Source organism: Pseudophryne corroboree, chromosome 6, assembly GCF_028390025.1.
Source record: "Pseudophryne corroboree isolate aPseCor3 chromosome 6, aPseCor3.hap2, whole genome shotgun sequence".
Taxonomy (NCBI): domain Eukaryota; kingdom Metazoa; phylum Chordata; class Amphibia; order Anura; family Myobatrachidae; genus Pseudophryne; species Pseudophryne corroboree.
The window spans coordinates 126,437,663-126,451,628 of record NC_086449.1 but is presented as its reverse complement, the minus strand read 5'-3'; the positions used below and the strand labels follow the sequence as shown (position 1 = coordinate 126,451,628).

The window sequence follows — 13,966 nt, the reverse complement described above, 5'->3', positions numbered from 1 at the left end:
TGAGTAATACATTTTATCATAACATAATAATGTATTGCCAAACTTGTGCGGTGTCTAAGTTTGACTTTTATAACAGGCTAATTCTGGAGAAAGAGCGGATGTTGTCTATGGTGAGCCAGTCTCAGTGTGAAGACCTGTTGAATGAAGTCATTACTGAGGGCATCTACAAAATATCCAGTGAAGAGCTGCAGTGAGTGTCGTATTAGTGATATTTACATTCCGCTGACTTAGTTTTGCATTTACGCTTTCTCTTTTCTGCAAGGTATTTGGTGACTGTAGCAGACGCAGTATACTTTTCCTTCAGGAGGTCAGACCTTTCTGCAGAAGTCTTATCGTTTTCACAAATGGCACAATTGTACAACAATAAGATCTAAGATTCCTAGACTGGGTGGTTTTGCCTTTTTATGCTGATTTTATATATATATATATATATAATGTGTGTGTGTGTGTGTGTGTGTGTGTGTGTGTGTGTGTATATTGACTATCTCCCCGGAATCACTCCGGCTCCTGTATATCCTGGCTGTATACTGAGCGTTTCCTGTATTGCCTTACTTCACTATAATGAATGCTCCTATGTTGTTTCTCCATACACTATAAAATCCCACTGCTGAGTATTGCTTTATTCCCATTTTTACAGAGCAGAAACCGTGGGGCAGATGTATTACGCCTGGAGAAGAGATAAAGCAGTGATAAGAGCAAGGTGATAACGAACCAGCCAATCAACTCCAATATGTAAATTGACAGTTAGGAGCTGATTGGATGGTGCATTATCACCTTCCACTTATCACTGCTTCATCACTTCTCCAGGCTTAATACATATCCTTAGCACTTAAATCAAGTTAACTCTGGAGCATAGTTGTTTACTCATTCCTATAGAATATGCTGTAGCCAGAATAATGTTCAGTACTTTTATTCAGACTATTTACAGACGTTATTTCTCTAACGTCCTAGTGGATGCTGGGGACTCCGTAAGGACCATGGGGAATAGACCGGCTCCGCAGGAGACAGGGCACTTTAAGAAAGAATTTGGATAGGATACTGGTGTGCTCTGGCTCCTCCAGACCTCAGTTTGAATCTGTGCCCGGACGAGCTGGGTGCTACTTAGTGAGCTCTCCTGAGCTTGCTAAAAAGAAAGTATTTTGTTAGGTTTTTTTATTTTCAGAGAGATCTGCTGGCAACAGACTCTCTGCTACGTGGGACTGAGGGGAGAGAAGCAGCCCTACTCACTGAAAATAGGTCCTGCTTCTTAGGCTACTGGACACCATTAGCTCCAGAGGGATCGTACACAGGATCGCACCCTTGGTCGTCCGATCCCGGAGCCGCGCCGCCGTCCCCCTCGCAGAGCCGGAAGACAGAAGCCGGTGACAGAAGCAAGAAGACTTCAAAATCGTCGGCAGAAGACTCCAGTCTTCATATGAGGTAGCGCACAGCACTGCAGCTGTGCGCCATTGCTCCCACACTAAACCCACATACTCCGGTCACTGTAGGGCGCAGGGGGGGGGCGCCCTGGGCAGCAATTAGAGACCTCTTGGCAAAAGTGGGCATATATACAGTTGGGCACTGTATATATGCATGGGCCCCCGCCATATTTTTACACAGAAACGCGGGACAGAAGCCCGCCGCTGAGGGGGCGGGGCTTCTTCCTCAGCACTCACCAGTGCCATTTTCTCTCCACAGCTCCGCTGAGAGGAAGCTCCCCAGGCTCTCCCCTGCAGAATCACGGTAGAAGAGTGTAAAAAGAGAGGGGGGGCACATAAATTTGGCGCAAAAACAGTATATACAGCAGCTACTGGGTTAACACTAAGTTACTGTGTGATTCCTGGGACATATAGCGCTGGGGTGTGTGCTGGCATACTCTCTCTCTGTCTCTCCAAAAGGCCTTATGGGGGAACGGTCTTCAAATAGAGCATCCCCTGTGTGTGTGGTGTGTCGGTACGCTTGTGTCGGCATGTTTGACGAGGAAGGCTATGTGGAAACAAATGAATGTGGGGTCGCCGCCGACACCCGATTGGATGGATATGTGGAAGGTTTTAAATGATAATCTTACTTCCTTGCATAAAAGGTTGGATAAAGCTGAAGCCTTGGGACAGCCGGGGTCTCAGCCCATGCCTGATCCTATGTCGCAGAGGCCGTCAGGGTCTCAGAAGTGCCCACTATCCCAAATTGTTGACGCAGATATCGACACGGATTCTGACTCCAGTGTCGATGGCGATGATGCAAAGTTACAGCCTAAAATGGCTAAAGCCATCCGTTACATGATTATAGCAATGAAAGATGTGTTGCACATCACAGAGGAAACCCCAGTCCCTGACAAGAGGGTTTATATGTATGGTGAAAAAAGGCAAGAGGTGACCTTTCCCCCTTCACATGAGTTAAATGAGTTATGTGAAAAGGCTTGGGAATCTCCAGATAGAAAACTGCAGATTTCCAAACGGATGCTTATGGCGTATCCTTTCCCGCCAACGGACAGGTTACGCTGGGAATCCTCCCCTAGGGTAGACAAAGCTTTAACACGCTTATCCAAGAGGGTAGCCCTGCCGTCACAGGATACGGCCACCCTAAAAGATGCTGCGGATAGAAAGCAGGAGGGTATCCTGAAGTCCATTTATACACATTCAGGTACCTTACTAAGGCCGGCGATTGCGTCGGCTTGGATGTGTAGTGCTGTAGCAGCATGGACAGATACCTTATCTGAGGAACTTGATACCTTGGACAAGGATACTATATTACTAACCCTGGGGCATATAAAAGACGCTGTCCTATATATGAGAGATGCTCAAAGAGACATTAGCCTACTGGGCTCTAGAATAAATGCAATGTCGATTTCTGCCAGAAGGGTCCTGTGGACTCGGCAATGGACAGGCGATGCCGACTCAAAAAGGCACATGGAGGTTTTACCTTACAAGGGTGAGGAATTGTTTGGGGATGGTCTCTCGGACCTGGTCTCCACAGCTACGGCTGGAAAGTCAAATTTTTTGCCATATGTTCCCTCACAACCTAATAAAGCACCGTATTACCAAATGCAGTCCTTTCGATCACAAAAAGGCAAGAAAGTCCGAGGTGCGTCCTTTCTTGCCAGAGGCAGGGGTAGAGGAAAGAAGCTGCACAATACAGCTAGTTCCCAGGAACAGAAGTCCTCCCCGGCTTCCACTAAATCCACCGCATGACGCTGGGGCTCCACAGGCGGAGCTAGGCCCGGTGGGGGCGCGTCTCCGAAATTTCAGCCACAAGTGGGTTCACACCCAGAGGTGGATCCCTGGGCTATAGAGATTGTGTCTCAGGGATACAAGCTGGAATTCGAAGAGATGCCCCCTCACCGTTACCTCAAATCGGCCCTGCCATCTTCCCCCTTAGAGAGGGAAATAGTGTTAGCTGCAATTCACAAATTGTATCTTCAGCAGGTGGTGGTAAAGGTTCCCCTCCTTTAGCAGGGAAGGGGTTACTTTTCGACCATGTTTGTGGTACCGAAACCGGACGGTTCGGTCAGACCCATATTGAATTTAAAATCCCTGAACATATGCCTGAAAAGGTTCAAGTTCAAGATGGAATCGCTCAGAGCGGTCATCGCAAGCCTGGAGGAGGGGGATTTTATGGTGTCTCTGGACATAAAGGATGCTTACCTTCATGTCCCCATTTGTCCACCTCATCAGGAGTACCTCAGATTTGTGGTACAGGATTGTCATTACCAATTCCAGACGTTGTCGTTTGGTCTCTCCACGGCACCGAGAATATTTACCAAGGTAATGGCGGAAATGATGGTGCTCCTGCGTCGGCAAGGAGTCACAATTATCCCATACTTGGACGATCTCCTCATAAAGGCGAGGTCCAGAGAGCAGTTGCTGATCAGCGTGGCATGCTGTCGGGAAGTGTTACAACAGCACGGCTCGATTCTGAATATTCCAAAGTCGCAGTTGATTCCTACGACTCGTCTGCCCTTCCTGGGCATGATTCTGGACACAGGCCAGAAGAGGGTTTATTTCCCGATGGAGAAGGCTCAGGAGCTCATGACACTGGTCAGAGACCTATTAAAACCAAAACAGGTGTCGGTGCAGCACTGCACACGAGTCCTGGGAAAGATGGTGGCATCATACGAGGCCATTCCCTTCGGCAGGTTCCATGCGAGGACCTTTCAATGGGATCTGTTGGACAAGTGGTCCAGATCACATCTACAAATGCATCGGCTGATCACCCTATCCCCCAGGGCCAGGGTGTCTCTCCTGTGGTGGTTGCAGAGTGCTCACCTTCTCGAGGGCGGCAGATTCGGCATTCAGGACTGGGTCCTGGTGACCACGGACGCAAGCCTCCGAGGGTGGGGAGCAGTCACACAGGGAAGAAATTTTCAAGGTCTGTGGTCAAGTCAGGAGACTTGCCTTCACATCAACATCCTGGAACTAAGGGCAATATACAACGCCCTACGTCAAGCGGAGACCCTGCTTCGCGACCGACCGGTGCTGATTCAGTCAGACAACATCACCGCAGTGGCTCATGTAAACCGCCAAGGCGGCACAAGGAGCAGGGTGACGATGGCGGAAGCCACCAGAATTCTTCGCTGGGCGGAGAAACAGGTAAGCGTACTGTCAGCAGTGTTCATTCCGGGAGTGGACAACTGGGAAGCAGACTTCCTCAGCAGGCACGACCTCCACCCGGGAGAGTGGGGACTTCATCAAGAAGTCTTCACGCAGATTGCAAGTCGGTGGGAACTGCCACAAGTAGACATGATGGCATCCCGCCTCAACAAAAAGCTACAGAGGTATTGCGCCAGGTCAAGAGACCCTCAGGCGATAGCTGTAGACGCACTAGTGACACCGTGGGTGTTCCAGTCGGTCTATGTATTTCCTCCCCTTCCTCTCATACCCAAGGTGCTGAGAATCATAAGAAGAAGAGGAGTGAGAACAATACTCATTGTTCCGGATTGGCCAAGAAGGACTTGGTATCCAGAGCTGCAAGAAATGCTCACAGAGGACCCATGGCCTCTGCCTCTAAGACAGGACTTGTTGCAACAGGGGCCCTGTCTGTTCCAAGACTTACCGCGGCTGCGTTTGACGGCATGGCGGTTGAACGCCGATTCTTAGCAGAAAAAGGCATTCCGGATGAGGTTATTCCTACGCTGATAAAGGCTAGGAAGGACGTGACGGCTAAACATTATCACCGTATATGGCGAAAATATGTTGCTTGGTGTGAGGCCAGGAATGCCCCTACGGAGGAATTCCAGCTGGGCCGTTTCCTTCACTTCCTACAGTCGGGAGTGACTTTGGGTCTAAAATTGGGTTCCATTAAGGTCCAGATTTCGGCCCTATCCATTTTCTTTCAAAAGGAACTGGCTTCTCTTCCTGAAGTTCAGACGTTTGTAAAGGGAGTGCTGCATATTCAGCCCCCTTTTGTGCCTCCAGTGGCACCTTGGGATCTTAACGTGGTGTTCGGTTTCCTGAAGTCACACTGGTTTGAGCCACTTAAAACCGTGGAGTTAAAATTTCTCACGTGGAAGGTGGTCATGCTATTAGCCTTGGCTTCAGCTAGGTGTGTGTCAGAATTAGCGGCTTTGTCACATAAAAGCCCCTATCTGGTTTTCCATATGGACAGGGCGGAATTGCGGACCCGTCCGCAATTTCTGCCAAAAGTGGTGTCATCTTTTCATATGAACCAACCTATTGTGGTGCCTGTGGCTACTCGTGACTTGGAGGATTCCGAGTTACTAGATGTGGTCAGGGCTTTGAAGGTTTATGTAGCCAGAACGGCTAGAGTCAGGAAAACTGAGTCACTGTTTATCCTGTATGCACCCAACAAGCTGGGTGCTCTTGCTTCAAAGCAAACTATTGCTCGCTGGATCTGTAACACGATTCAGCAGGCTCATTCTGCGGCTGGATTGCCGCTGCCAAAATCAGTAAAAGCCCATTCCACAAGGAAGGTGGGCTCTTCTTGGGCGGCTGCCCGAGGGGTCTCGGCATTACAGCTTTGCCGGGCAGCTACCTGGTCGGGTTCAAACACTTTTGCAAAGTTCTACAAGTTTGATACCCTGGCTGAGGAGGACCTTGTGTTTGCTCATTCGGTGCTGCAGAGTCATCCGCACTCTCCCGCCCGTTTGGGAGCTTTGGTATAATCCCCATGGTCCTTACGAAGTCCCCAGCATCCACTAGGACGTTAGAGAAAATAAGATTTTACTTACCGGTAAATCTATTTCTCGTAGTCCGTAGTGGATGCTGGGCGCCCGTCCCAAGTGCGGACTTTTTCTGCAATGCTTGTATATAGTTATTGCTTACATAAGGGTTATGTTATAGTTGCATCAGGGTTGATCTGATGTTCGATTGTTGTTCATACTGTTAACTGGGTAAGTTTATCACAAGTTATACGGTGTGATTGGTGTGGCTGGTATGAGTCTTGCCCTGGATTCCAAAATCCTTTCCTTGTACTGTCAGCTCTTCCGGGCATAGTTTCTTTAACTGAGGTCTGGAGGAGGGACATAGAGGGAAGAGCCAGAGCACACCAGAATCTAAATTCTTTCTTAAAGTGCCCTGTCTCCTGCGGAGCCCGTCTATTCCCCATGGTCCTTACGGAGTCCCCAGCATCCACTACGGACTACGAGAAATAGATTTACCGGTAAGTAAAATCTTATTTTTCTTTACAAAACCGTAAATGTGTCCTGGCGTGTACTGTAGGTACTCCTAATAGCAGACAAATATAATGACCATCAAGAAATGAAACTTGAGTATCAGCTGATTAAAATTCCAAACACTAGAAATCACAGTAAAAATGATAAATATACCTATTGTACCAGTATGGAAATAACATGTAAGGTAAAAACAATTGGAAATTAAAGTTACTGTCAGTCAGGGGAAAATCAGTTTAAAACCTGCAGTATCCATTATTTTAACACTACTGGTTTTGGGTATGCATATAATATAAATGAGTGAAAGGATTTTCTGCAGAAATCCTGAAACTTGATCCCTCGCAGTTTCCATATTACTGCATTTCTTTCCCGATTTCATTTGAAAGTTCTAGAAGTCAAGTGATGAAGGATTGTAATGTAGCCTCTTTGTGGTGACCAAGGAGATAATAGAGCGCACTATAATGCTGTTGGTTGAAAAACCAGGTTCGGAGATACAAGCGTTAACAATGGAGACTACACATCGTGATCTAAGTCATTGACCATTTTATTATAACTTGTAATGTTGCAATAACAGGTAACACAAGTCATATAAACATAACATGGATACTTAGCAGCACAATTTTTTTTTGTTCAGGATCTTGTACAGATTCCAGAAATCCCGTTCTCGATACATTAGAGCTAGAATAAACCGTTCAGCATGTTCCAGGCACCACGGCAGGTGGTCCGTGGATGAGCTGCCTTCTAACTGCAGGATCTCGGTTTATAGAAAAAAAAAAAAAAAGATAACCATTGGTGCAAAGATGGGAAAATGTCTTGTTGTTGAGACGGGGGAAATACACAAGTGTGTCTAAATAAAAAATGTTGCCTCTTTCCCTGAAACTACAGCTACGTTTGCTCTCACATGGAACAGTCGCATCATAATTTACCATACCACACAACAGGCTAGATTATTCTGACCTGATAATAGCTACACAGATGACAAAGGCTAAAAACATTAGATTTCCACAAACAGGGGCCCTCCAAGCTGTAAATAGTCACACAGCTTGTGACCTGTCTGGCTGCAAACTTATATGCACAGAAAAATGATAAGCATTACTGAGCATTTAGCAAGACAAAATGGAGTCTAGCAACTATTTTTATCATCACCCATACACCTGCACTATCTGAAGAGGTACTATTCTCCATCTGTCTGAGTCCTCCAAGCTTTGGAGAAAAGGATTATCCGAGCTCAAATAACATTTGTGCTTTTGTTCCTTTTCTCTACACTGCTCGTTTCTCGCCAACATGTTTGTTTTTGGGTTTTCTTCGTTCTGTCTGAGTCCTCCAAGCTTTGAAGAAAAGGATTTCCCGAGCTCAAATAATATTTGTTCTTTTGTTCCTTTTCTCTACACTGCTCGTTTCTCGCCAACATGTTTGTTTTTGGGGTTTCTTCGTTCTGTCTGAGTCCTCCAAGCTTTGGAGAAAAGGATTTCCCGAGCTCAAATAATATTTGTGCTTTTGTTCATTTTCTCTACACTGCTCGTTTCTCGCCAACATGTTTGTTTTTGGGTTTTCTTTGTTTTGTTTTAAATGTTGTGTTTTACTTTGTAGAAATATTTTCACTCTCTTGAGTCTTATGCAGTTTACTTGTGTTCTAGGCAAGCAGTGGAACGCGATCATAAAAAACGCATTTTACAGTGCTCTCAGCATGTCTGCGACCAGTTTGTGACTCAGTCTCTGAATGACGAGGTCTGGGATATAGCTAAGGAGACCCTTTGTGAGATGCGGTGTTGCAGCAAGTACATTCAGAGGTCTGTCATTAATTTCCACACAGACTTATTTGCAGGAATACGCAATTCATCCTGTAACCTCTTGGTACCAATGTGATCTTTTGTCAGGTGGAGGGAAGTTTTGGCTGCACGAAAGAAGCTGAGACGTCAGATGCGAGGGTTTCCGGCTGCCCCTGGCTTATTGGGCCGAGATGGAAAGCTGAAGGCTTTAGCTCCCAGTGCTATACATGATATGCAGAACCTGGCCAAGGGAATCGTTGACTTGGGCAATGCTGGAAAATTATGCGTTTCTGTGAACAGGTGAGGCCTAGTATTACAAAACAAAAAGACTTTTGCTATTGGCGCTAATAATATACTGCAAAAATTGTCCAGTGACCCCAATTTTCTGCAAGTCCCTACACTAGCATATATGCTGATAAAGCTGAATATTTATCGTATATAAAACCCTTTAAGAGGCCTAGGAACACTGTACGCTATTGACGTATTAAGTACCGTAAGGGTACGCACGTTGCGTAACGATCGCTTAGCCGTAGTCGAGACGCTCTAGCGTCACGTTCGCTTACGGCCAAGAGATCACAGGCAGGCACGCTATTGGCTGCCGACTAACGTAATGGTTCGCTATAGCGTAGCGGACGCTCGGGACCACGAGGAGATCACCAGCGGCGCTGACGCTCACAATGTTAAACCTTTATATCTAAACCATAAACAGTATATTATGCAGTAAAACCTTAGTGTAGTGATAGTGTGTAGATGCAACCTTGTGTAACCTGATTAACTTAGAAGCTGTTTGAGCGTCACCGACGCTCTGAGATTACTTAACACTATATATAAAATACACGGATACCTGGGCTTAGGGTCTAACGCCTTATATATATATTATGGATATTACTTGCAAAAGAATTAACACAATACAAGTCATACACTACAATATAACATAGACTAACTAACCAGATAACTACACAGGAAATACAATACAATAACGTTTTAAGGGAAAATAAGAGGGAAAGAGGAGAAGAGAGAGAGAGAGAAATGGCTCACAATAACCGTAAGAACAATATGATTGCAGAGAAACACTTACGCACAAGGGGAACGATCGCATGCGCCTCTGGACATCCAGCTCCCGATTTTCAGCAATGATAACCGTTGAAGAGTGAGCTGGATGTGATCGGCTTGTCTATTTATGCCCCACACACAATACAATTCAATGGTCCCTACGATCTCATTGTTCATTGGACACAGGAATTCGGCTTCGCACTATAACAAAAGGTCATGGGTTGATTCATACAGGTGGGCTGTGACGATTTCCAACAGCTCAGGTGGGTGGGATACTGGGTTTCCCGCCGCATGGCTAAGTAAGAGCAAATAATAGTAAATGGACATAAACTTCTTATGTCCATAACTATTCGCACTAGCGATTAATCCGCTCCAAACCAACACCGGAATATTGCTAATTAAATACTCTTCCGATGGGTACTAAACACCACTGTATGACTCCTGTTAGACCCTTCGTACAATACAAAGAGGGATCCCTCCGTCCAGGAACATGCTATATTAACTAAACTTTCAGAATCTATCAAAGGGACCATGATCTACAAAATACATTATATAGTTAAAATATGTAACGATTGAGTCGCACGCTACGATCACATAAACTCTACCGTAAATACGCATACCGTGCGCCTGCGGGTGCCCGCGACTGTGAGTATGCGCACGCACGGGAGAGCGTACGCATGCGCAGTGCGGACGTGTATGAGGTGCAAATATGGCAGTGTGTATAGAGATATTTTTCTGACTTTGACAGTCCACCCTTTGGCAGTCAACAATAACTGCCACTTCCTAAAACATTTCAAAAAGAGAAAAATATATGTCAGGGGTTAATACATTTCCATGGTTGGGTAAGGGAGGAGAGAGGAGAAGGTGTGAAGAGGGTATGACCTAGTGAGATAGCAGAAGCATGTGTGTATGAATCCATGTTTGAGGGTCATGTATCATCGTGCCATACATGTTTTAAATCAAGCTTCGAGGTATTGCGAAGTATACATTTGAATTCCTTCTTATCCCGTGGTACGGGTCTGTGGATGGGCTGTCAAACTTTACCGAGCTCTTTCGGATTTTGGTTGTAACAAAATGGGGAGCACATTTTAGTTGATGATACATGAATGGGGGAATATGTGATTGCTGATATCTGTGCCTGTATTCCCTATACTATGTGTGTAATTACCTGAAGGTTGTAGAGATGAAGAAAAGACATAATTACGGTAAATGCAGTGGTATTCTATGTCAGGTAAATGAACATTTGTCGGTTGAAGTCTTGTTCGGTGTCTGTTGAATGCAGTCTTCTTTGTGCTTTTGCCCATAAAGTGCGAGCAAAAGCTTTGTCAATGTCCATAGATTTACAAAAGTGTTGGGCTAGCGTAATTTTAAAATTTCTAGGGAAACTGGGGATCTATGGCAAAGTTCATCAAAAATCTGTGTATTAGGTTGTCAAAACTTCTTCTTTAATCCATCCGTTGTCTGTGTATCGGCTCATCAAATTCCTCGTCCAAGTGGGTCTTTTTACCTTGGAGGAAAACGGAAAAACAGGTGAAAGAAACGGACCGTAGAAATCGCATTTTCATCACATCATTGTTTCTACATTTGGGTCATAAATCAAATCCATTGGAATTACTATTTCCTCACTCCTTAAACTCATTACCTCAGGTAGTACTTTTCCAATATAACACAATCCTTCAGAGTTTGGGGCAAGCCACTTTATACGCCTTCCTCCCGCATATGAAATATGCATCATCGGGGAGAACATATGGGACGGAGTAGGACATTACCATATTACACACCATGTGAAATCTCCTAACCCTAATTCTTCCATCTGCTTAGTACACGTATCAGGTTGTACGATATGTGCACAGTATCCTGGTGATACCTCTCCAACTCTCGTAATCCTATTTCCTAAGGTATACCTATACCGGAAAGATTTTCCTCTACTGGCTATGTGGCGTATAAGCTCTGTATCTGTAGGCATTCTATCTGCTCTATGCGAAAAGGTCATGGTTTGGTTACTCCATGACACTTCCCAATTTCCCGGCTTTCGGGGATTGGAGATGTTAAAACATAATAGGGACCTATCCACATGGTATTGGTGGAGCTTCAAACTAGGAGGGCTGGAGATATTAAACCTCCTGTCCACCGGTCTCCCACCGCTTAACTCGAGTACCTCCCCTAACGTTAAAGGAAATGGTACTAGCCCTGATTTGCTATGACCTTGAGGTACTTGAGAGCATACCCAACAATCTGTTTTATTTAACACACTACCCACTAAGGAGTGATAGTCACTCAATGGATGCCGGTCCATATGGATATTAAAACTGGATTGGCATTTCTTAATGCACCCATCCTCAACTACATTGTCACGGAGCCTACAGATACAGTTTTCTTCAACTAACAATCCTTCACAATGTTTACAAATAACATGGCTGCTAGATTGTTTCCGGTACTCGCCTTTGCTTGGTGGTTGTGTTGCTATTGGAAATTTACACCTCCGTCTCAGTCATCGGAACCTTTCTGGATCCTTTCTCGACCTTCATGGTACTCTCGCCGGAACAGACTGCTCGGGTCAACATCATGGTCAACAGGAAAATCCATATCACAGTCTCTTTGGGCAAGTCCATCTTACAGGAGGAGAAAAGAAGAAATTTGTAATGGGGGTACAGAAAAACAGTTTGAGGGGGAGAGAAACTTGTCACGATAATTAAGTTCTCTAGTCTTGTTGTTCTTCTTGTTCTGCTGTCATTTCAAAGGTGCTGTCTCTCAGTCTTCCAAACGAACATTCCGGTGATGCAATATTCCCTCCAAACCAGCGATCTTCCTGTAAGGAGCAAAAAAAATCTTGCATTACCATTTGTCTAACTGAGGTGTGACATACCATCTTTAAAACATGAGTGAGAAGAGGAAAAAAACAAAAGAGAGAGAGAACAATTCATATATGTATATATAACATAACACATCAATAAACAACAGAAAAAAAAGAAACATTTTTCAAACATAAACATTTTCTAAAACATTGTCAGATCATCAGGCTGTCATATCTACATGGCCAATGGTTTCCTTGCGCAGTCCCTCCCCCCAGCACTTCCATATTCCATTGTCTGTATCTGGCCAGAATACATTGGTGCGGATAGGTCATGCTGGGGTTTGGTAGACTTCTGCAAAGACCAAGCGGATATGCAATGTTTGAGTCCTTACTAATAATCGTCAGAGATGGGGAGAGAGAAAAAGAAACATTTCACAGATACATTTACAACGTTTCACCCGGTCATTCCTGTGTCTTCAGGGAATGACCTCCCAATTTATTAACTATAACCTCAGGCTTACCATCAGTCCTAATGATCACCTTTCCTGACTGCACATTATGGGTGTGGGCCAAAATTTTTCCTATATGATCCCTGATTATAATTTGGTGTGTTATAATTTTGCTCATTTCTTGGTCTAGGGGGTCTAACTTTATGTGGGTTATTACAGTTGCAATGATAACAAATACTTGGCTTTCTCCATGTGCTAGGGGCCTGGGGTTCCGGTCGACTTGATGCCTCCTCTAGTGCTTGGATGTTCAGTGCCATTAACCGCTCTCCCTGCGCTTCCCTGGTTCTTTGGATATTTCGGTCATGCTCGATAGCGGACTCTCTTAATGCAGCGACCGAGATACCTCTCCAATGAGGTATCGAGGTTTGTACCCTAATTTTTAGTGTGTCTTTTAAGTTGTTCATTAATACAGACACAGCTACCTCTCTGTGGTGTACATTAGTGTCAATGTCATCTATACCCGTGTACCTAGCCATATCCTGCAGAGCCCGGTGAAAATACTCTGATGCGGATTCACCTTCTTTTTGTTTTATTGTAAAGATTTTATTCCACTTTACTACTGTAGGAAAATATTCTTTCAACTGTAGATTAATTCTTTTTACATTATCTTGGTTATACTCGTCTGTTAGTGGCACTTCCTCATCTAGCTTACAATCAGCGATAAATTTCAATGAATCAACATCGGGGGGTAAACATGTCCTCAAAACTGTCCTCCAATCTTTGTTATTTGGCTCTGCAGTATGTCCTAGCACTCTAATGTATTTTTGACAAGCAACTAAGTCTTTCCTGGGATCAGGAAATTCAGACAGAATTGTTCTTAATTCTGTCCGGGAAAAGGGGCAGTACATGGCGATGTTCCTGACGGGAGTGACTCCTGAAGAGTCAGTTTTCCCATTCGGTACTGCAATTACCCTGACAGGATTAAGTCCAGTAACGTCATTCTGAATTGGTTCTACGATATGAGGTACATTTGTTTGTGCGTGATGTATAATACCATACGTACCTGTGGACACGACCTCACCTGACCCTCCGTTAGGGGGTTTGATTACAGTCTTTACCGATTTGGTCGTGTCCACCTGGATGTCTTGTGTGATGGCTGCTGGAAAAGGCTCCGACATTGTGCTGGGCTCACTTTCTTGTTGGTGTTCCTGAGGAAAGTTTAACAAGGGGTGCGACTTGCATGGGTTAATAGTTGTACATTTAACACTTTCATTTTTATAAACCTTATTACGTTTGT

At 44.8% G+C, this 13,966-nt stretch overlaps 1 protein-coding gene across 1 annotated transcript in view; it reads left to right on the top strand.

The window, feature by feature from the left end:
• The window catches only part of MCM3AP (minichromosome maintenance complex component 3 associated protein), a 109,594-nt gene that overhangs the window by 53,454 nt on the left and 42,174 nt on the right, over positions 1–13,966 (top strand). The window contains exons 16-18 of the mRNA XM_063931836.1: positions 77–190; positions 8,242–8,394; positions 8,482–8,673. Coding sequence (XP_063787906.1) covers positions 77–190; positions 8,242–8,394; positions 8,482–8,673 — 459 coding nt within the window. The remainder of the gene's footprint in view (positions 1–76; positions 191–8,241; positions 8,395–8,481; positions 8,674–13,966) is intronic.